This window comes from Heptranchias perlo, chromosome 4, assembly GCF_035084215.1.
Source record: "Heptranchias perlo isolate sHepPer1 chromosome 4, sHepPer1.hap1, whole genome shotgun sequence".
Lineage (NCBI taxonomy): Eukaryota > Metazoa > Chordata > Chondrichthyes > Hexanchiformes > Hexanchidae > Heptranchias > Heptranchias perlo.
This window is the reverse complement of record NC_090328.1, coordinates 4,365,459-4,386,534: the sequence shown is the minus strand read 5'-3', so window position 1 is coordinate 4,386,534 and position 21,076 is coordinate 4,365,459. Positions and strand designations below refer to the sequence as shown.

Genomic DNA, 21,076 nt, shown 5'->3' with positions numbered 1-21,076 from the left:
ATATTCTGTTTTTCTATTCTTCCTACCAAAGTGAATAACCTCACATTTCCCCACATTATACTCCATCTGCCACCTTCTTGCCCATTCTCTTAACCTGTCTATATCCCTTTGCAGACTCTGTGTCCTCCTCACAGCTTACTTTCCCACCTAGCTTTGTATCGTCAGTAAACTTGGATACATTACATTCGGTCTCTTCATCTAATCATTAATATAGATTTTTTTTAAATTCGTTCATGGGATGTGGGCGTCGCTGGCGAGGCTGGCATTTATTGCCCATCCCTAATTGCCCTTGTAAATAGCTGAGGCCCAAGCATTGATCTTTCCAGCACCCCACTAGTCACAGCCTGCCAATCTGAAAATGACCCGTTTATTCCTGCTCTCTGTTTTCTGTCCATTAACCAATCCTCCATCCATGCTAAATACTTGAAGGGAAAAAATTTGCAGGGCTGTGGGGAAAGAGTAGGGGGAGTGGGACTAATTGGATAGCTCTTTCAAAGAGCCGGCACCGGCATGATGGGCCGAATGGCCTCCTTCTGCGCTGTTAATGTGCATTCTGTATATATGAGAAAAGTTTTGTTTTTAAAGCAAAATTTTAAAAACTTACCTTTAGTTGAAGCTGCTAAAGAATCCTCAGCCCAATGCCTGTCCCACTCATCGGTAACAAATTTTATAGAGGTTTCTTAAACAGGCGCTAGGCCCTTAAATAACTTATACAAGGGTCCGAATGCCTGATTTAAGCGGCCGCCACGGACGCCTAAAAAAATGGGCCCAACAAATTTAGTCGTGGGCCCAGAGCCTGCGCAGATCGGGTGCTGGCCGTCCCACTGGTAAATTGGTAAGCTTTGTGCCCATTTCACACCCGATAAACAGGCGCTACTCAGATTATTTTCTTCCCCACTGTTTCTTCTGCTGGGGGAATCCAAAACAAGGAGGCAAAATCTCAAAATTAGAGCCAGGCCAAGTAGGATTGACATCAGGAAGCACTTTTTCACCCAAAGGGTAGTGGAAATCTGGGTCAGTTGAAATTTTCAAGACTAAGGTCAGTAGATTTTTGTTGGGTAAGGGTATCAAGGGATATGGAGCAAAGGCAGGTAAATGGAGTTGAGGTACAGGTCAGCCATGATCTAATTGAATGACGGAACAGGCTTGTGGGGCTGAATGGCCTCCTCCTGTTCTCATGTTCCGATGCAAGGGTGAGGTAAAAGGATCTGAGATTTTTAATGCTGCCCTGCGGTTTTCCATATCCTTCCTGCAGGTTTGTCTAAATAAAGGGGATCCAGGTCTCCCGACACACTTCCCGGTGGTAACATTTGCCAGGTGCCCAAGCAGAGGGACACCCAGAGAAAGCTCCTCTGGAACCCTTGTCGGCCAGAGGCTGGCTGACGGTGTGAAGCTAGGTCACAGATTGTATTTTTTTGCCGAACTCCCCTCCTCCTGGGATTTAATCAACAATCAGACCTCCTTTAGTAAGAGTTGTGGCTCATGGAGTAGCATCCTCACCGCTGAGTCAGATAGGCCATAGGTTCGAGCCCCACTCCAGAGACTTGAGCACAAAATCCAGACTGACACTCCCAGTGCAGTACTGAGGGAGTGCTACACTGTCATGAAGGTGCTGTCTTTCAAATGAGACATTAAACCGAGGCCCTCTCTGCCCTCTCAGGTTGGATGTAAAAGATTCTATGACATTATATCAAATAAGAGCAGGGGAGTTCTCCCCAGAGTCCTGGTCAACATTTATCCCTGAACCAACACCACTAAAACAAATTATCTGGTCATTATCTCATTGCTGTTTGTGGGATCTTGCTGTGCGCAAATTGGCTGCTGTGTTTCCCACATTACAACAGTGACCACACTTCAAAAATACTTCATTGGCTGTGAAGCACTTTGGGACGTCCTGAGGTTGTGAAAGGCGCTATATAAATGCAAGTTCTTCCTTTCTATCTTTCTCCTGGTTAATGTTCTACATCATTAGCCGGAAGATCCCAATCACTGAGGCCTGACACATAGCTGCCCCCACTGCTGGTGCTGGACCCTGGAAGGGAGAAAGTCTTTGCTTGGTTTGCCCTAGGCTATTTAAATAGCCCAGAACAGGAAATAGGGACTGAACAGCATTCCATTTATGCTGCTCATGTCAACCACCCAGGCAATCATTCCTTTTTATGTCTTAAATTGATTATCTTAAAATGAAGATCATTGTGAATAATTTGTGTGTATATACACACACACACACACACAAAATATTTATACATGTATAGATGTGTGCGTTTTCCGTGTGCTTGTCATATACATTTATTTAATATAATAAATAAGCTATTATGGTATTACCTTGATAATATTTTGACCATGTTAGAAAATTAGTGTGTGCACTTTTAACATACAAATGTTTCACTCATTTGTGTGAATTTATTATGCAAATTAATTTAACTGAGACATAAAAAAAGGAGTCAAACCCTCCGTTAAAACAAATGCAAAATACTGAGGATGCTGGAAATATAAAATAAAAACAGAAAATGCTGGAAATACTCAACAGGTCAGGCAGCATCTGTGGAGAAAGAAACAGAGTTAATGTTTCAGGTCGATGACCCTTCGTCAGACCTGGAAGAATTAAAGATTTAAGGGTTTTTAAGCAAGTACTTAAAATAGTGGCCAAAGGAATGTCATGGAATCGTGTTAGATGCTCATAGGCTAATATCGCACACAGCCCATCCGTGCTGCCAGTAGCCCTGACCCATTCCTTGGATCAGTAGAGAGGCACGAGCGGGCTGCTGGTGGGATTCCTGCCGCCAAAAAGAGGCCCACCCAGCGTGAGGGTGGAAAATCCCGATCGTGCAGCAGCGAAAACACTACTGAAGAACCAGCGAGAAACCTTAAAGGAGCAGTAATGTCCCAAATATCGGATTCCATGTTCCGAATGAGGCCTGGGTTTGGGCCTTTGTAGGCTTAAGTTCTGGTCCTTTAGAGTGACCTCTGGTTTATACAGAGATGCCTTTTAATCTTTTCAGCCTGGCATTATGGCCCTTTACTTTGGTTTCTAAATTTTAAAAAAAAATTCAAGTCACTATTCTACCCCCTACCCCTACCAGAAAAAAAAGAGATTGAGAGAATCAAAAGGGCCACCACCCAAACAAATCTACCACATTAATTTTCACATCAAGGTAACATAGGCTAACAACCTTGAATTTCTGAGTTCAAATCCCACCAATGAGAACTAATAAAATTTAATAATTCTGGTCATTTTCGTGCTGGCATCTGGAAAATGTTACGGTGAAAACTGCTGGATTGTTGTAAAACCCCATATGAGTTCACTAATGTCCTTCAGGGATTGGGACACATCACCTCTACCTGCTCCGTTCTACATGTGACTCCAGTCCCACACGATACACTTGACTCTTGATGCCCCCAGGGCAACTAGAAATGGGTAATAAATACTGCCTTGCCAGTGTCACCTACATTTTGAGAACAAAGTAAAAAAAAAATCTAATTGTAATTTGAATAATCCCACTGATTTACCTCTATTATTTTGGTTGGAAGATTATCGCAAAGTTTATCACTATTTTGGGGTGAAATCGTACGGTGCAAAATTAGCAATGAACGGGTTAATGCGCCTGCATGAAATCTCAATGCGCACAGTTGTTAAATAAAGGGGTTAATGCCTTTGTTAAAATAGTGGACTTCACTCCAGCATAAGGGTTGCCAACTCTGGTTGGACGTATTCCTAGAGGTTTCATCACATGACTCCCACCTCCAACAGCCCCACCCAGTCAAACAATCTTTTTGCCCCCATCTGCAACATTTTTATAGCTAATAAACAAAAGTGTTCAAAGAAAATGAAAATAAGAACACACTATTTTTTTAAATGCCCCTATGATTTTTCTCCTGGGTGTTGCTCACAGCAGTTTCCAGGAGATTAATCTTTGATTCCTGGAGACTCCAGGACAATCCAGGGCTGGCAACCCTACTCCCTGCTGGAAAGTGTACCTGTGTAAGACATTTGATGGAGGGGCAAGCTGGTGCTAACAAATAAATGAGTTAACACCTTTGTTAAAATGATGGACAAAGGGATTTCATTCCAGCAAATTAACATGTTTGTTACTAGCATGACACAGCATCATTTTGGACCTCTTTGAACCAATAAATTCCCCCCCACCCCATGATTATCTGCCTGTTCCAACTCCAATATTCACCAACCTCCATCCCCCCTCCGGTGCTGCTTGATGCTGGTGGGCACAGGTGAGGCTCTTGAAATGGACCTCCAGGTACCACCTGTAAAGGGTCATGTGACCCCCCCAGGTACCACCCGTATAGGGTCACATGATCCCCCTCAGGTATCACCTGTAAAGGGTCACATGGCCCCCCTCAGGTAACACCTGTAAAGAGTCACATGACCACTCCAGGTACCACCTGTAAAGGGTCACATGACCCCCCTCAGGTACCACCTGTAAAGGGTCACATGATCCCCCTCAGGTACCACCTGTAAAGGGTCACATGACCCCCCCCTCAGGTACCACCTGTAAAAGGTCACGTGACCCCCAGGTACCACCCGTGAAGGGTCACATGATCCCCCTCAGGTACCACCTGTAAAGTGTCACATGACCACTCCAGGTACCACCTGTAAAGGGTCACGTGACCCCCCTCAGGTACCACCTGTAAAAGGTCACGTGACCCCCAGGTACCACCCGTGAAGGGTCACATGATCCCCCTCAGGTACCACCTGTAAAGTGTCACATGACCACTCCAGGTACCACCTGTAAAGGGTCACATGACCCCCCTCAGGTACCACCTGTAAAGGGTCACATGATCCCCCTCAGGTACCACCTGTAAAGGGTCACATGACCCCCAGGTACCACCCGTGAAGGGTCACATGATCCCCCTCAGGTACCACCTGTAAAGGGTCACATGACCCCCAGGTACCACCCGTAAAGGGTCACATGATTCCCCTCAGGTACCACCTGTAAAGGGTCACATGATCCCCCTCAGGTACCACCTGTAAAGGGTCACATGATCCCCCTCAGGTACCACCTGTAAAGGGTCACATGATCCCCCTCAGGTACCACCTGTAAAGGGTCACATGATTCCCCTCAGGTACCACCTGTAAAGGGTCACATGATCCCCCTCAGGTACCACCTGTAAAGGGTCACATGACCCCCAGGTACCACCCGTAAAGGGTCACATGATCCCCCTCAGGTACCACCTGTAAAGGGTCACATGATCCCCCTCAGGTACCACCTGTAAAGGGTCACATGATCCCCCTCAGGTACCACCTGTAAAGGGTCACATGATCCCCCTCAGGTACCACCTGTAAAGGGTCACATGATCCCCCTCAGGTACCACCTGTAAAGGGTCACATGACCCCCTCAGGTACCACCTGTAAAGGGTCACATGATCCCCCTCAGGTACCACCTGTAAAGGGTCACATGACCCCCTCAGGTACCACCTGTAAAGGGTCACATGACCCCCTGTTCCGGTCAGGTGACCGATCGCTGGACAGATCGAGCGTCGATGGACGGGTGGCCATTTTGCCTGAGGTGTTTTTTTGTTTAATTCGATGTCCTGTTGGTTCTGGCGCGGGTTTTACCCTCTCCATTTACAGGGACGGTTCGTCGTTTATTTATTTTTGCCTCTTCCCTCCTTTTCCGTGGGTTTTTAAACTCTTCCTTTCCCCTCAGGCGGCCTTTCCCGCCCTCGGGCGCCACTTGGTTGCTGGAGTTTCCCTCAGGGTCTCGGGCGGGTGAGAAACGCGTGTTTGCAAAAGGATGTTACTGATTCCATCAATAATTGTCACTTATCTTCAGAAACCAGATGTTTAGGCATTGAAACTTGAATTGGTGGCTGGACCCACACAGTATCCTGGTACCAAACTTTATATAACCTGGTGTCAGACTCCCTCCATCCTGGTCCTCTGTGTTTCCTGGTGATTGTCACCCACCCATTCAGTATCCTGGTCTCAAAGACCCTGTTTTCCAGAGACTTGAGCACAAAATCTAGGCTGACACTCCCAGTGCAGTACTGAGGGAGCCCCGCACTGTCCGAGGTGTGGTGTTAAACCGAGGCTCCGTCTGCCCTCTCAGGTGGATGTGAAAGGTCCCACGGCATTATTCTGAAGACGACCAGGAGAGACCTGGCCGATATTTATTGCTCAACCAACATCACAAAATATAGATGATCTGGTCATTATCATATTTCTGTTTGTGGGATCTTGCTGTGCGCAAATTGGCAGCTGCATTTCCTACATTACAACAGTGACTGCATTTCAAAAGTATTTCATTGGCTGTAAAATACTTTGGGGCGTCCTGAGGTTGTGAAAGGTGCTGTAGTAATGCAAGTTCTTCCGTTGATTGGTCAGTGATAAAGCAGTAAGTGGTACAACATCTGCCTGTTTCCAGTGGTAAAGTGCCTAGTTACACCGTGAATTATTTCAAAATCTTTGTGTTTTTCAGGACCCTGTTTTGTGCCAGATTAAGTATAGGGAATTAACTTTCTGCAGCTGAAGATGGGTGTTTAACCTTTGGATGACATAATATATTGGGATCAGACAGTACGATAAAAACTGCACCGTATCCATCACTCATCACTGAGCAGCAGTGCATCGAGCAAGATCTCAGGTGATTAACATCTCGGGTAGTTAAGATAAACCGTCTGTACTCGACCTGCGAAATGTGGCTTTCCTTCTGCTTGGAAATATTAAAGACAAAACTGAATTAAACAATGCACTGAAGAATTGATTATGCAAATTTTGGATACACATTTGCCACAACCAAGAACATGAAAGTAGCTAAGAGAAATAATATACAGCATGTGAAAGCAATGGGTGCAAGTTATAAAGAACAATTAAAGCAGCTTGAAAGGGTAGGCTATGTCCAAGGCTGCTTTGTGTTTTTTTTTAGCTCGATGCCACTCGTATTTTCCTGCCGGTTAGGAAGGAAAACCAGAGATTACATGACGCTAGGGCTATAGAAACAAAGCAAATGGGTGTGTCTCTCTGCACTCAGTTCGGGTGTAATGAGTGGCTGCATAAACGTAGCATGCTTACCCAGGAGATTGAGGGGGGAATAATCGTAAGAAAAATGTATGTTTAAACAGAATAAGATTCCTGCACATTTTTCACGTTTGGGTTTTTGAATGTTGTAGTTCTCTCCTCCAGTGTTTTTCAATTTCACCTACTTTATCCATATACATACTTTAATCCAAATATTGATGTGTACAGTTCCATCTGTCAAGCCAGCTACCTCAGTTTCAAGGATATATTTTTGAAAGCTCCCAAAAACTGCATTATCCTGCTATGTTATAGAAGTGGATCTAAGTTGCAACCTTTTTCACAAAACCCCATACCATTTGTGATTTTAAGTAAAGTCCTGAAGCTGTCAAAACAGGACTTCGGAGGAAGCTGCTAATAAATCTGTTAATGTGTTAGATCCCAAGCTTGAAGTTCTTGCTCAACATCCAGTCATTTGCAAAGACTACCTGGAACATTGCTTGCTGGCCTACATTGGCTCCCGGTCTGGCTACACCTCAAATTTAAAATTCTCATTGTTTCCAAATCCCTCTATGCCCTCGCCCCTCTATATCTCTGTAACCTGGTCTGACCCTACAACCCTCCGAGATCTCTTCGCTCCTCCAATTCTGGCCTCTTGTGCATCCCTTCGCCCCACCATTGGCGGCTGTGCCTTCAGCTGGCCCCAAGCGCTGGAATTCCCTCCCTAAACCTCTCCGTCTCTCTGCCTCCCTCTCCTCCATTTAAGACGCCTCTTAAAACCTGCCTCTTTGACCAAGCTTTTGGACACCTGTCCTAATATCTCTGTGGCTTTTTTTCAAATTTGTTCGATAATCGCTCCTGTGAAGCACCTTGGGTCGTTTTACTACGTTAAATGCACTATATAAAAGCAAGTTGTTGTTGCTTAAGTCCATACTTGCTCCTGAAACCATGATTGATGCCTCCTTTATCTGGAGGATTGATTTCTCTAATGCTTTCCTAGCCGGCTTACATCCTTCACAAATTTCTGCTATTTCAGAACTCCTCACATACATCCCCTCCTAACACAAGTCGTCTGCACTTGGCACCCATGTCCATTACTAGCTTCCTGTGTCCCAGAAAATTAAATTGAAGGTCCTGCCTCGGCTCTCTCCCTGGCTTCACTCGACCTGGTCTGACCATCTCCAGCCGTCCCTGTACACTCCCCCTGCTTCTCTTGACAACTGATTACTGCTCATTTCTTGCTCCACATTGGAGGTGCTTCTTTCAGTCACTATACCCTTGATTTTCTCAACGCCCTTCCCGCCTTTAAAAGCCTCGTTTAAAGTCGTTTCTTCCCCCATCCTTGTTCCCCAATTTTGGTCCCCATTTTTCTGCCTTCAGTGCTTTCAGATACCTTCTTAATGAGGGATGCTACATAATTGCATGTTCTAAGTCACTGGGCAAAATATGGTTTTATGCAAGTGTAGAAAGTATCTGGGCAAGTATTTATAATAGATGCAATCAAGTTGTTGTGCACCCTGCTGATTCGCAATTATTAATTTAATAGGGGAAACCAGTTAATGGCCGAGTCAAATCAAAGAAATTACCCAGTCACAGGATTCATTCTTGTTGGATTTCCAGGACTTCAAGACTTGGAGTCACGCCTTTGCTCCCTGTTTCTGGTTGTATATATTTTAATAGTTGTTGGGAATGTTTTTGTACTGTACATAGTTACAACAGACAAACGTCTGCATGCACCCATGTACTTTCTTCTCGGTAACCTGGCAGCAATGGATGTGGTTTTGACGAGTTCAGTCATTCCTAGAATGCTAGCGAGGCTTATATCTGATGCTAAAATTATTGTATGGAGACACTGCTTTTTTCAGATGTATTTCTTCCACAGTATGTCAGCAGCAAAGATGTTCCTATTCTCACTGATGGCTTATGACCGTTCGGTAGCAATATGTAACCCTCACCATTATTTATCCCTCACAAGAGATGCTATTTTTGTCAAAATGGCAGGTCTTACCTGGCTTTTGGGCATGTCTTGCTATTTGCCTCCAGTAGTTCTAGCTTCCCTTTTTCCGTTTTGTGGGGCAAATGAAGTTTACAATTCCTTTTGTGAGTTGTTTTCAGTAATGAGCCTGATTTGCACAGACGCCGTTTCTGTCAAATTTTTAAACTTAGTTTTAAATGTGGTGTTAGTCTTGACAAATTTTGTATTCATTGTCTATTCCTTCATCAAAATAGCTAAATCAGTAAATAGAATTGTCCGCTCTGAGCGGAAAAAGGCTTTATCCACCTGTGTGGCTCTTATGGTGGTCATGAGCTTGTTTTTCCTCTCGGCGCTCCTTTATTCTACAATATTTTATATCAGCCGCATCCCCCCTATCATTGGCGTTGCATCTGGTATTTTGTATGTTACCTTAAGCCCTTTAGTGAGTCCGATTATTTACATTCTGACAGCAAAGGAAATAAAAGAACAGATTATTAAACTCATCAGAGTAAAAAAGATTTTTCCTCATGTTGGAAGCACTGTTGCTACTGAGAGCCATTGAAATTGAATAAAGAATCATTGAAGTAATAACCATTCTTACCACGTGTTCGATGCTCATCTTTGTGTTCATCAGTTGACTGAAATCTCAGATTTGTTTTTTTGTTAACTGTTTGCATCGAGCTGAACCAATATGGGTTGTTCCAATAGATGGAACAAGATAGTTGAATATACTGGGAAATAAAATTCACAATTCTAGACTCATCTTACAAGAACTTGCATTTATACGATGCCTTTCACGACATTCCCAAAGCACTTTGCAGCCAATTAAGTACTTTTGAAGTTTAGTCACTGTTGTAATCATAGAATGGTTACAGCATGGAAGGAGGCCATTCGGCCCATCGAGTTCCGTGCCGGCTCTTTGCAAGAGCAATCCAGCTATTCCCACTCCCCCTGCCCTTTCCTTGTAGCCCTGCAAATTTTTTCCCTTCAAGTACTTATCCAATTCCCTTTTGAAAGCCACAATTAAATCTGCTTCCATCACCCCCTCAGGCAGTGCATTCCAGATCATAATGTAGAAAATGCAGCAGCTGATTTGAACACCGTAAGGTCCCACAAACAGCAATGAAATAATGACCAGATAATCTGTTTGTAATGTTGGTTGAGGGATAAATATTGGCCAGGACACGGGAAGAACTGCTCTTCAAAATAGCACCAAGGGATCTTTTACGTCCACCTGAAAGGGTAGACGGGGCCTCGGTTTAACATCTCATCTGAAAGACAGCACCTCCGACAGTGTAGCACTCCCTCGCTACTGCACTGGCATGTCAGCCCGGATCATGTGCTCAAGTTCCTGGAGTGGGACTTGAACCCACTGCCTTCTGTCTGAGGTGAGAGTGCTACCCACTGAGGCATAGCTGATACTGACTAGGACCATCTCAAACATCCAGACTCACTTCACATGAATGAATTGCTATAAAATGCAGTCATTGTCAGGTAGATGAGACAGCCATTATGCACTTATCATAGATAAGCAATGGCAAACATGTAAAGAAATATTTCATAATTTTCAAGGAATATAGAATCATAGAATCATAGAAGTTACAACATGGAAACAGGCCCTTCGGCCCAACATGTCCATGTCGCCCAGTTTATACCACTAAGCTAGTCCCAATTGCCTGCACTTGGCCCATATCCCTCGATACCCATCTTCCCCATGTAACTGTCCAAATGCTTTTTAAAAGACAAAATTGTACCCGCCTCTACTACTGCCTCTGGCAGCTCGTTCCAGACACTCACCACCCTTTGAGTGAAAAAATTGCCCCTCTGGATCCTTTTGTATCTCTCCCCTCTCACCTTAAATCTGTGCCCCCTCGTTATAGACTCCCCTACCTTTGGGAAAAGATTTTGACTATCGACCTTATCTATGCCCCTCATTATTTTATAGACTTCTATAAGATCACCCCTTAACCTCCTACTCTCCAGGGAATAAAGTCCCAGTCTGTCTAACCTCTCCCTGTAAGTCAAACCATCAAGTCCCGGTAGCATCCTAGTAAATCTTTTCTGCACTCTTTCTAGTTTAATAATATCCTTTCTATAATAGGGTGACCAGAACTGTACACAGTACTCCAAGTGTGGCCTCAACAATGCCCTGTACAACTTCAACAAGACATCCCAACTCCTGCATTCAATGTTCTGACCAATGAAACCAAGCATGCTGAATGCCTTCTTCACCACCCTATCCACCTGTGACTCCACTTTCAAGGAGCTATGAATCTGTACTCCTAGATCTCTTTGTTCTATAACTCTCCCCAACGCCCTACCATTAACGGAGTAGGTCCTGGCCCGATTCGATCTACCAAAATGCATCACCTCACATTTATCTAAATTAAACTCCATCTGCCATTCATCGGCCCACTGGCCCAATTTATCAAGATCCCGTTGCAATCCTAGATAACCTTCTTCACTGTCCACAATGCCACCAATCTTGGTGTCATCTGCAAACTTACTAACCATGCCTCCTAAATTCTCATCCAAATCATTAATATAAATAACAAATAACAGCGGACCCAGCACCGATCCCTGAGGCACACCGCTGGACACAGGCATCCAGTTTGAAAAACAACCCTCGACAACCACCCTCTGTCTTCTGTCATCAAGCCAATTTTGTATCCAATTGGCTACCTCACCTTGGATCCCATGAGATTTAACCTTATGTAACAACCTACCATGCGGTACCTTGTCAAATGCTTTGCTGAAGTCCATGTAGACCACGTCTACTGCACAGCCCTCATCTATCTTCTTGGTTACCCCTTCAAAAAACTCAATCAAATTCGTGAGACATGATTTTCCTCTCACAAAACCATGCTGACTGTTCCTAATTAGTCCCTGCCTCTCCAAATGCCTGTAGATTCTGTCCCTCAGAATACCCTCTAACAACTTACCCACTACAGATGTCAGGCTCACTGGTCTGTAGTTCCCAGGCTTTTCCCTGCCGCCCTTCTTAAACAAAGGCACAACATTTGCTACCCTCCAATCTTCAGGCACCTCACCTGTAGCGGTGGATGATTCAAATATCTCTGCTAGGGGACCCGCAATTTCCTCCCTAACCTCCCATAACGTCCTGGGATACATTTCATCAGGTCCCGGAGATTTATCTACCTTGATGCGCGTTAAGACTTCCAGCACCTCCCTCTCTGTAATATGTACACTCCTCAAGACATCACTATTTATTTCCCCAAGTTCCCTAACATCCATGCCTTTCTCAACCGTAAATACCGATGTGAAATATTCATTCAGGATCTCACCCATCTCTTGTGGTTCCGCACATAGATGACCTTGTTGATCCTTAAGAGGCCCTACTCTCTCCCTTGTTACCCTTTTGCCCTTTATGTATTTGTAGAAGCTCTTTGGATTCACCTTTGCCTGATCTGCCAAAGCAATCTCATATCCCCTTTTTGCCCTCCTGATTTCTCTCTTAACTCTACTCCGGCAATCTCTATACTCTTCAAGGGATCCACTTGATCCCAGCTGCCTATGCATGTCATATGCCTCCTTCTTATTTTTGACTAGTGCCTCAATCTCCCGAGTCATCCAAGGTTCCCTACTTCTACCAGCCTTGCCCTTCACTTTATAAGGAATGTGCTTACACTGAACCCTGGTTAACACACTTTTGAAAGCCTCCCACTTACCAGACGTCCCTTTGCCTGCCAACAGACTCTCCCAATCAACTTCTGAAAGTTCCTGTCTAATACCATCAAAATTGGCCTTTCCCCAATTTAGAATTTTAACTTTTGGGCCAGACCTATCCTTCTCCATAGCTATCTTAAAACTAATGGAATTATGATCACTGGTCCCAAAGTGATCCCTCACTAACACTTCTGTCACCTGCCCTTCCTTATTTCCCAAGAGGAGGTCAAGTTTTGCCCCCTCTCTAGTCGGGCCATCCACATACTGAATGAGAAATTCCTCCTGAATACACTCAACAAATTTCTCTCCATCCAAGCCCCTAATGCTATGGCTGTCCCAGTCAATGTTGGGAAAGTTAAAGTCCCCTACTATTACCACCCTATTTTTCTTGCAGCTGTCTGTAATCTCCTTACATATTTGCTCCTCAATTTCCCGTTGACTATTTGGGGGTCTGTAGTACAATCCTATCAAAGTGATCTCTCCCTTCTTATTTTTCAGTTCTACCCATATGGACTCAGTGGGCGAACCCTCGGATATATCCCCTCTCACTACTGCCGTGATGTTCTCCCTAATCAAGAACGCAACTCCCCCTCCTCTCTTACCTCCTGCTCTATCTTTCCTATAGCATCTGTACCCTGGAACATTGAGCTGCCAGTCCTGCCCCTCCCTTAGCCATGTTTCAGTAATAGCTATAACATCCCAGTCCCATGTACCCATCCATGCCCTGAGTTCATCTGCCTTGCCCATCAGACTTCTTGCATTGAAATAAATGCAGTTTAATCTAGTCTTCCCTTGGTCTTTGCCCTGCTTTCTCAGACCATCTGTCCGGTCATGTTCTGTACACTCTCCCTTACTGCCTTTTGTTTCTGTCACCACTTTATTTCCCACTGATTTCCTGCATCGGTTCCCATCCCCCTGCCACATTAGTTTAAACCCTCCCCAACAGCACTAGCAAACACTCCCCCTAGGACATTGGTTCCAGTCCTGCCCAGATGCAGACCGTCCAATTTGTACTGGTCCCACCTCCCCCAGAACCGGTTCCAATGGCCCAGGAATTTGAATCCCTCCCTCTTGCACCATCTCTCAAGCCACGTATTCATCTTAGCTATCCTGTCATTCCTACTCTGACTAGCCCGTGGCACTGGTAGCAATCCTGAGATTACTACCTTTGAGGTCCTACTCTTTAGTCTAACTCCTAACTCCCCAAATTCAGCTTGTAGGACCTCATCCTGTTTTTTACCTATATCGTTGGTGCCTATATGCACCACGACAACTGGCTGTTCACCCTCCCCCTCCAGAATGTCCTGCAGCCGCTCCGAGACATCCTTGACCCTTGCACCAGGGAGGCAACATACCATCCTGGAGTCTCGGTTGCGTCCGCAGAAACGCCTGTCTATTCCCCTTACAATCGAGTCCCCTATCACTATAGCTCTGCCACTCTTTTTCCTGCCCTCCTGTGCAGCAGAGCCAGCCACGGTGCCATGAACCTGGCCACTGCCACCTTCCCCTGGTGAGCCATCTCCGCCAACAGTATCCAAAACGGTATACCTGTTTTGGAGGGAGATGACCGCAGGGGACCCCTGCACTGCCTTCCTACTCTTCCTCTGTCTGTTGGTCACCCATTCACTATCTCCCTCAGTAATTTTTATCTGCGGTGTGACCAACTCACTGAACGTGCTATCCACGACTTTCTCAGCATCGCGGATGCTCCAAAGTGAGTCCATCCGCAGCTCCAGAGCCGTCAAGCGGTCAAACAATAGCTGCAGCTGGACACACTTCCCGCAGGTGAAGGAATCAGGGATACAGGAAGGATCCCTGAATTCCCACATCCCACAAGAGGAACATGACACGGCGCTGGGATCTCCTGCCATGACTTAACCCTTAAATTAGCTTAAGAACAACTACAGTGTCAAGAGAAAAAAAAAGGAAAGAAAAACTACTTACCACTAACTTTAAGGAGTTTACTCCTTTAAATTGTTCTCAATTTATAGAATGTTAACTACACTAGGGACCTTGATTCACTAAAAAATAAACGCTACTTCCTATAAGACCTGCAGACCTTCCCTTTCTTTTTACTTCAGTTACTGCAGATAAGTAGAAATACTCACCTGAACCTACTCACCAATCAGGTGCCTCCCCTGTGTCGCGTCCCGATCTGATTCCTGACGTCACTTCGAACTCGGTCGCAGCTCCGCTCGGCTCCTCTCAGCGCTCTGAAATCCCGCCTTTTATCGGACGCTCCCTCCGCTCGGCTCGGCTCCTCTCAGCTGTTCTCAGCGCTCTGAAATCCCGCCTTTTATCGGACGCTCCCTCCGCTCGGCTCGGCTCCTCTCAGCTGTTCTCAGCGCTCTGAAATCCCGCCTTTTATCGGACGCTCCCTCCGCTCGGCTCGGCTCCTCTCAGCGCTCTGAAATCCCGCCTTTTATCGGACGCTCCCTCCGCTCGGCTCGGCTCCTCTCAGCTGCACTCAGCGCTCTGAAATCCCGCCTTTTATCGGACGCTCCCTCCGCTCGGCTCGGCTCCTCGCAGCTGTTCTCAGCGCTCTGAAATCCCGCCTTTTATCGGACGCTCCCTCCGCTCGGCTCGGCTCCTCGCAGCTGTTCTCAGCGCTCTGAAATCCCGCCTTTTATCGGACGCTCCCTCCGCTCGGCTCGGCTCCTCTCAGCTGTTCTCAGCGCTCTGAAATCCCGCCTTTTATCAGACCCTCCCTCCGCTCGGCTCGGCTCCTCTCAGCTGTTCTCAGCGCTCTGAAATCCCGCCTTTTATCGGACGCTCCCTCCGCTCGGCTCGGCTCCTCTCAGCTGTTCTCAGCGCTCTGAAATCCCGCCTTTTATCGGACGCTCCCTCCGCTCGGCTCGGCTCCTCTCAGCTGTTCTCAGCGCTCTGAAATCCCGCCTTTTATCGGACGCTCCCTCCGCTCGGCTCGGCTCCTCTCATTGAGAAATAAAAACTCCATGGGAAAAGTGATCTATCCGTGGCTAACTAAAGAAGTTAAGGATAGTATTAGATTAAAAGAAGAGGCCTATAATGTTGCCAAGAAGAGTAGTAAGCTCAAGGATTGGGAGAGTTTTAGAAACCAGCAAAGGATGACCAAAAAATTGATAAAAAGGGAGAAAATAGAATACGAGAGTAAACTAGCAAGAAATATAAAAACAGATAGTAAGAGCTCCTACAAGTATGTAAAAAGAGAGAGTAGCAAAAGTAAACATGGGTCCCTTAAAGGCTGAGACAGGAGAAATTATAGTGGGGAATAAGGAAATGACAGTTGCGTTAAACAAATATTTTGTATCTGTCTTCACAGTAGAAGATACAAAAAAAATGTCAGAAATAGTGGTGAATCAAGGGTCTAATGTGATTGAGGAACTTGAAGTAATTAATATTAGTGAACAGAAAGTACAGGAAAAATTAATGGGACTAAAAGCTGACAAATCCCCTGGACCTAATGACTTACAGCCTAGAGTTCTAAAAGAGGTGGCTGCAGAGATAGTGGATGCTTTGGTTGTGATCTTCCAAAATTCCCTAGATTCTAGAACAGTCCCAGAGGATTGGAAGGTAGCAAATGTAACACTGCTATTCAAGAAAGGAGGGAGAGAGTAAACAGGGTTCTACAGGCCAGTTAGCCTGACATCAGTCGTCGGGAAAATGCTTGAATCCATTATTAAGGAAGTGGTAACAGGGCACTTAGAAAATCATGATATGATTAGGCAGAGTCAACACTGTTTTATGAAAGGGAAATCGTGTTTGACAGATCTATTAGAGTTTTTTGAGGATGTAACAAGCAGGGTAGATAAAGGGGAACCAGTAGATGTAGTATATTTGGATTTTCAAAAGGCATTCGATAAGGTGCCACATGAAAGGCTGTTACACAAGATAAGGGCTCATGGGGTTGAGGGTAATATATTAGCATGGATTGAGGATTGGCTAAAGGACAGAAAACAGAGAGTAGGAATAAACGGGTCATTTTCAGGTTGGCAGGCTGTAACTCGTGGGGTGCCACAAGGATCAGTGCCGAGGCCTCAGCTATTTACAATCTATATTAATGACTTAGATGAAGGGGCCGAGTGTAATGTATCCAAGTTTGCTGATGATACAAAGCTAGGTGGGAAAGTAAGCTGTGAGGAGGACACAGAGTCTGCAAAGGGATAGAGACAGGTTAAGTGAGTGGGTAAGAAGATGGCAGATGGAATATAATGTGGGGAAATGTGAGGTTATTCACTTTGGTAGGAAGAATAGAAAAACAGGATATTTTTTAAATGGTGGGAAACTATTAAATGTTGGTGTGCAGAGGAATTTGGGTGTCCCCGTACAAGAAACGCAGAAACTTAACATGCAGGTACAGCTAGCAGTTAGGAAGGCAAATGGTATGTTGGCCTTCATCACAGTGTTTGCAGTACAAGAGTAAGGAAGTCTTGCTGCAATTGTACAGGGCTTTGGTGAGACCACACTTGGAATACTGTATACAGTTTTGGTCTCCTTATCTAAGGAAGGATATACTTGCCTTAGAGGCAGTGCAATGAAGGTTCACTGGATTGATTTCTGGGATGAGAGGGTTGCCCTATGAGGAGAGATTGAGTAGAATGGGCCTATACTCTGGAGTTTAGAAGAATGAGAGGTGATCTCATTGAAACATATAAGATTCTGAGGGGGCTTGACAGGGTAGATGCTGAGAGGATGTTACCCCTGGCTGGAGAGTCTAGAACTAGGGGGCACAGTCTCAGGATAAGGGGTCGGACATTTAGGACCAAGATGAGGAGAAATTTCCTCAGAGGGTTGTGAATCTTTGGAATTCTCTGGATGCTCAGTCGTTGAGAATATTCAAGACTGAGATATAGATTTTTGAACACTAAGGGAATCAAGAGATATGGGGATAGGGCAAGAAAGTGGAGTTGAGGTCGAACATCAGCCATGATCTGATTGAATGGTGGAGCAGGCTCGAGGTGCTGTGCGGCCTGCTCCTCCTATTTCTTATGTTCTTATGTTTCACTAATACTGATGTGAATGACCAGTTGATTTTTGGTGGTGTTGGCTGATGGAGGACAGTTGATCAGGACCCCTCCCTGCTATCTTTTTTTGAATAGTAGCTGTGGGAACTTTTAACATTCACCACTTAACCTCAGATTAGTCTCTCATCCAAAGGATAGCACCTTATTTCTGCACTTAAATGGCAGCCTGGATTATATACTCAAATCTACAGTGGAGTTTTCAGTGCAAAACCAGTTGATGTATTCTGCTCAAAGGTTGTCATTTAAATTTTTAAAAATTAACACATTTTCATTAACTCTGTTCAGGTGCATGTGTTTCTAATCTCACTGCATTCGCCATTTCATCTGTGCATGTTATGTAATGTAACTTGTGAATTATAATTAGTGAAGCATCTGTGGTGATTTTGCAATATACACATTTGATTGTCCCCTTAATAGCTACATGAGGAAAGTGTAACTTGTATATCTTAGAATTCAGTTTGTACCTTGAAACTAACTGGTAACAATTTCCATTTAAATAATCCAATTGAAGATTTTGCTTCATTGTTTACAGCTCTGCTTCACATCAATAGATGTATGTTACGGTCTAATGGAGTGGATTGCCTTCAATAATTTACATTGAGCTGGAATCAAGTGCGGCCTGTTTGTTCTACCACTACCCGTTGCAGACATAGGCAGCCTCATACTCGCCAGCCTAGTCCGCTACGGGAGAATCCTCTTGTGGGGATGTGGAAGCAAAGGCAATTCAAATATCAGTGGATTTCTGTCCTGAATTTCGGGTGCTAAATTCAAGTCGGAGTAAAGGACCTGGCATCTAACCTAGTTCTATACTTGCATCATTTATACTCATGGTCCCTGGCTCTCTAACCTATCCATCAACATTGACAGAGTTTAGTCCTTCAATTATTTTAAAGATCTCCATCAAATCTCCCTTTTTTGCTAGAGTGAAAAAAGACCCAGTTCTCTCGGCTGCTGTGGTGACTAGCGGTCTTTAAGCAATCTAGTGGCCCTCCTCTTAACCTTTTCCAGGACCTCTATATGACCCACTGTGTGAAGGGACCAAAAATGGATATAGTATTCTAGATAAGGCCTACAAGGTTTTTTTTACAAAGACAGAATAGTGCTTTTTGTTCTGGATTGTCCTGGCAGTACATCCTAGTACTCTTTTGCGTTTGCTATAGTCTCTCGGCACTGGTCATAGGAATTGCTGGACGACAAAAAAACAAGGTCCATCTAGTTCACCTTCTACCATCCTGTCTACTCGCATGATACAATGATAATGGAGTTGCTGAATAATCATGGTAATCAATCTCTATCAATTAGTCTACAGCAGACCCAGACATGAGGGGTGGAAAGCTTTGCTCATGAACCTTTAGAGATTAATACACTATAATACTTAGGTCTTTTTCCCACTCAACAGTCTTCAGTTCGGACCCCTACATGGTATACGCGCTTGGTGTTATCCGTACCCATGTGCATAGCACTACATTTATCTATATTAAATAACATCTGCCAGAGGTAGGCCTATTTCCCCCAGTGCAACTAGATCTGATTGTAGTCATTTTTTTTCTCATATAAGGTCCTAACACTCGCACAAATCTTTGTATCATCTGCAAACTTGCAAACACTTCCCCCAACCCCTTCATCCAGATCATTAGTAAAGATTGTGAAGAGCAGCGTTCCTAACGCCAATCCCTGCAGGACTCCACTAGGGTACTGGTCGTCACGCAGAACCGTGAGCATTAATGATGACCACCTACTTTTGTGAATAGAATTCTTTATCCAACCCAAGGTATGCAGGACTCTCATCCTAATTAAGTAGACTTTTGCGTGGCACCTTGTTAAAAACTTTTTGAAAATCGAAGTAAATGATGTCAGCTGGGCTAGCTACATTCACCAATCTAGTAACCTCTTCAAAAAAAATTCAATCAGGTTGATAAGACATGGGCCCAGAAATTCAGCCCCAAAATGGGCGCTAAACGGCCAACTAACATCCCAATGTGGCGGGCAGGAAGCGCATGTTTCCAGTCGGAAGTGCGCTGGCTCCCCCCCCCCCCCCCCGGCATACGCATAGCCTGTGCGTAGCGTGGGTAGTGCTGGCTGCACGCCTGCACGATTAAAATACTCAGACAGCACGAATTTTGCGTACTCCCTGGGTCAACACCAACAGGTGCGTGCAGTGTGCGGCCGGTTCCTAGCGTGAACAGATTTCTAGGCCATGACCTTTCTCAGAAGCCCTGTTGAGAGTCTCTAATATCCCCTTCCGTGTCTGGGAGTTCATACATCTAATGATCCCTTCTAGCAACTTGTCTGGCCGACCGTCTAACTGAAGTCAAGCTTAATGAGCCTATAATTTCTTGGTTCTGATTTCTTGCCCATTTTGAATATTGGCACCTCGTGGGCCGCCTTCCAGTCCAGGGAAACAGTCCCCGACCCAGTGAGCTGTTGAATATATGAGGAAGGGGTTTGCTGAGCACTGCCCCCATTTCTTTTTAACCCTCTGCTGAGTTCCGTCAAGTCCTGGAGTCCATTCTGTTTTGAGACCCCTTGCTCTAACACTGACTCTGCTGATATTACCAATTACTTTATTCATAGAGCTAGTGCCTCATTAGATCTAACCCTGATTCTACTCATCACCGAACAACATTCAATACCTTAGCTTGCATGTCTGGTTACCACAATGTGTACACCCAAGTGTTTATTTTGAAAATAAATAGATCAGAAATTAGCTATTTTACAGCCATAATTGGATTGGTCTCCAGTGGTGATTTTTGCTTCCCAGCGCTAACATTCTACAGTACCAGTCGCACAAGTCCGAGACTTCATCATGCAAGTCATATCTTGGTGCTGCAATGCCCATGTTCCATTACTTCCAGCAATTCATTGCCTGACAGCCTAGGTTTTAATGAAAGATATTATGCAGCACTGGCCAAAAAGGAATGCTTTTGTGAATTAGCAACCGGATCAAGCAACCGAAAACATGTTGGCAACTCTCCATGCTCATATCAATAGGAAAAGACTCTCATCACTCACCAGAGATACAAGTCAAAGACTGAGAGAAGATTGCCATGTGCATTGCCAACATGAGGTCCTACCTCAAAATAAATCTGATCAGAGAACCGAGGCAGATGTCTCTCAAGAAATGGTACTTAGCCTCTGCTCTTCTCCTTCCGTGACTTAGTACATGCCTGTCGAAAGTTATTTTTGCTGATTATCATCGTAACCAACACTGTAGTTAAGTCTTTACACAAAGAATTCTGACCAAATTAATGCACATGAAAAACAGACAGAATTGTCCACGAGTTCATTAATGGTGTGTTTTCCTCGGCCTTGAAAAGACCAGGGGCTAGAAATTACTGAGTACTCATTTTTTAAAAATAGTTTACATGTTTTGGTGAAATTGTTGAAAATAGAAAGATTGACCATGAAATTGCTGTTCTACCTCTACTCCATAAGATT

At 44.7% G+C, this 21,076-nt stretch overlaps 1 protein-coding gene across 1 annotated transcript; it reads left to right on the top strand.

Moving 5' to 3' along the window:
- Positions 1-5,483: 5,483 nt before the first annotated feature.
- LOC137320409 (olfactory receptor 6K3-like) lies at positions 5,484-9,528 on the top strand. The gene is made up of 3 exons (XM_067982106.1): positions 5,484-5,525; positions 6,438-6,602; positions 8,520-9,528. Exon 3 carries the CDS (start codon positions 8,533-8,535, stop codon positions 9,508-9,510), a length of 978 nt encoding a protein of 325 aa, XP_067838207.1. The 5' UTR covers positions 5,484-5,525; positions 6,438-6,602; positions 8,520-8,532; the 3' UTR covers positions 9,511-9,528.
- Positions 9,529-21,076: the final 11,548 nt, after the last annotated feature.

Excerpts from the sequence above, each read along its gene's own strand:
- LOC137320409 (XM_067982106.1), top strand. The coding sequence starts at position 8,533 with ATGGCCGAGTCAAATCAAAGAAATTACCCAGTCACAGGATTCATTCTT.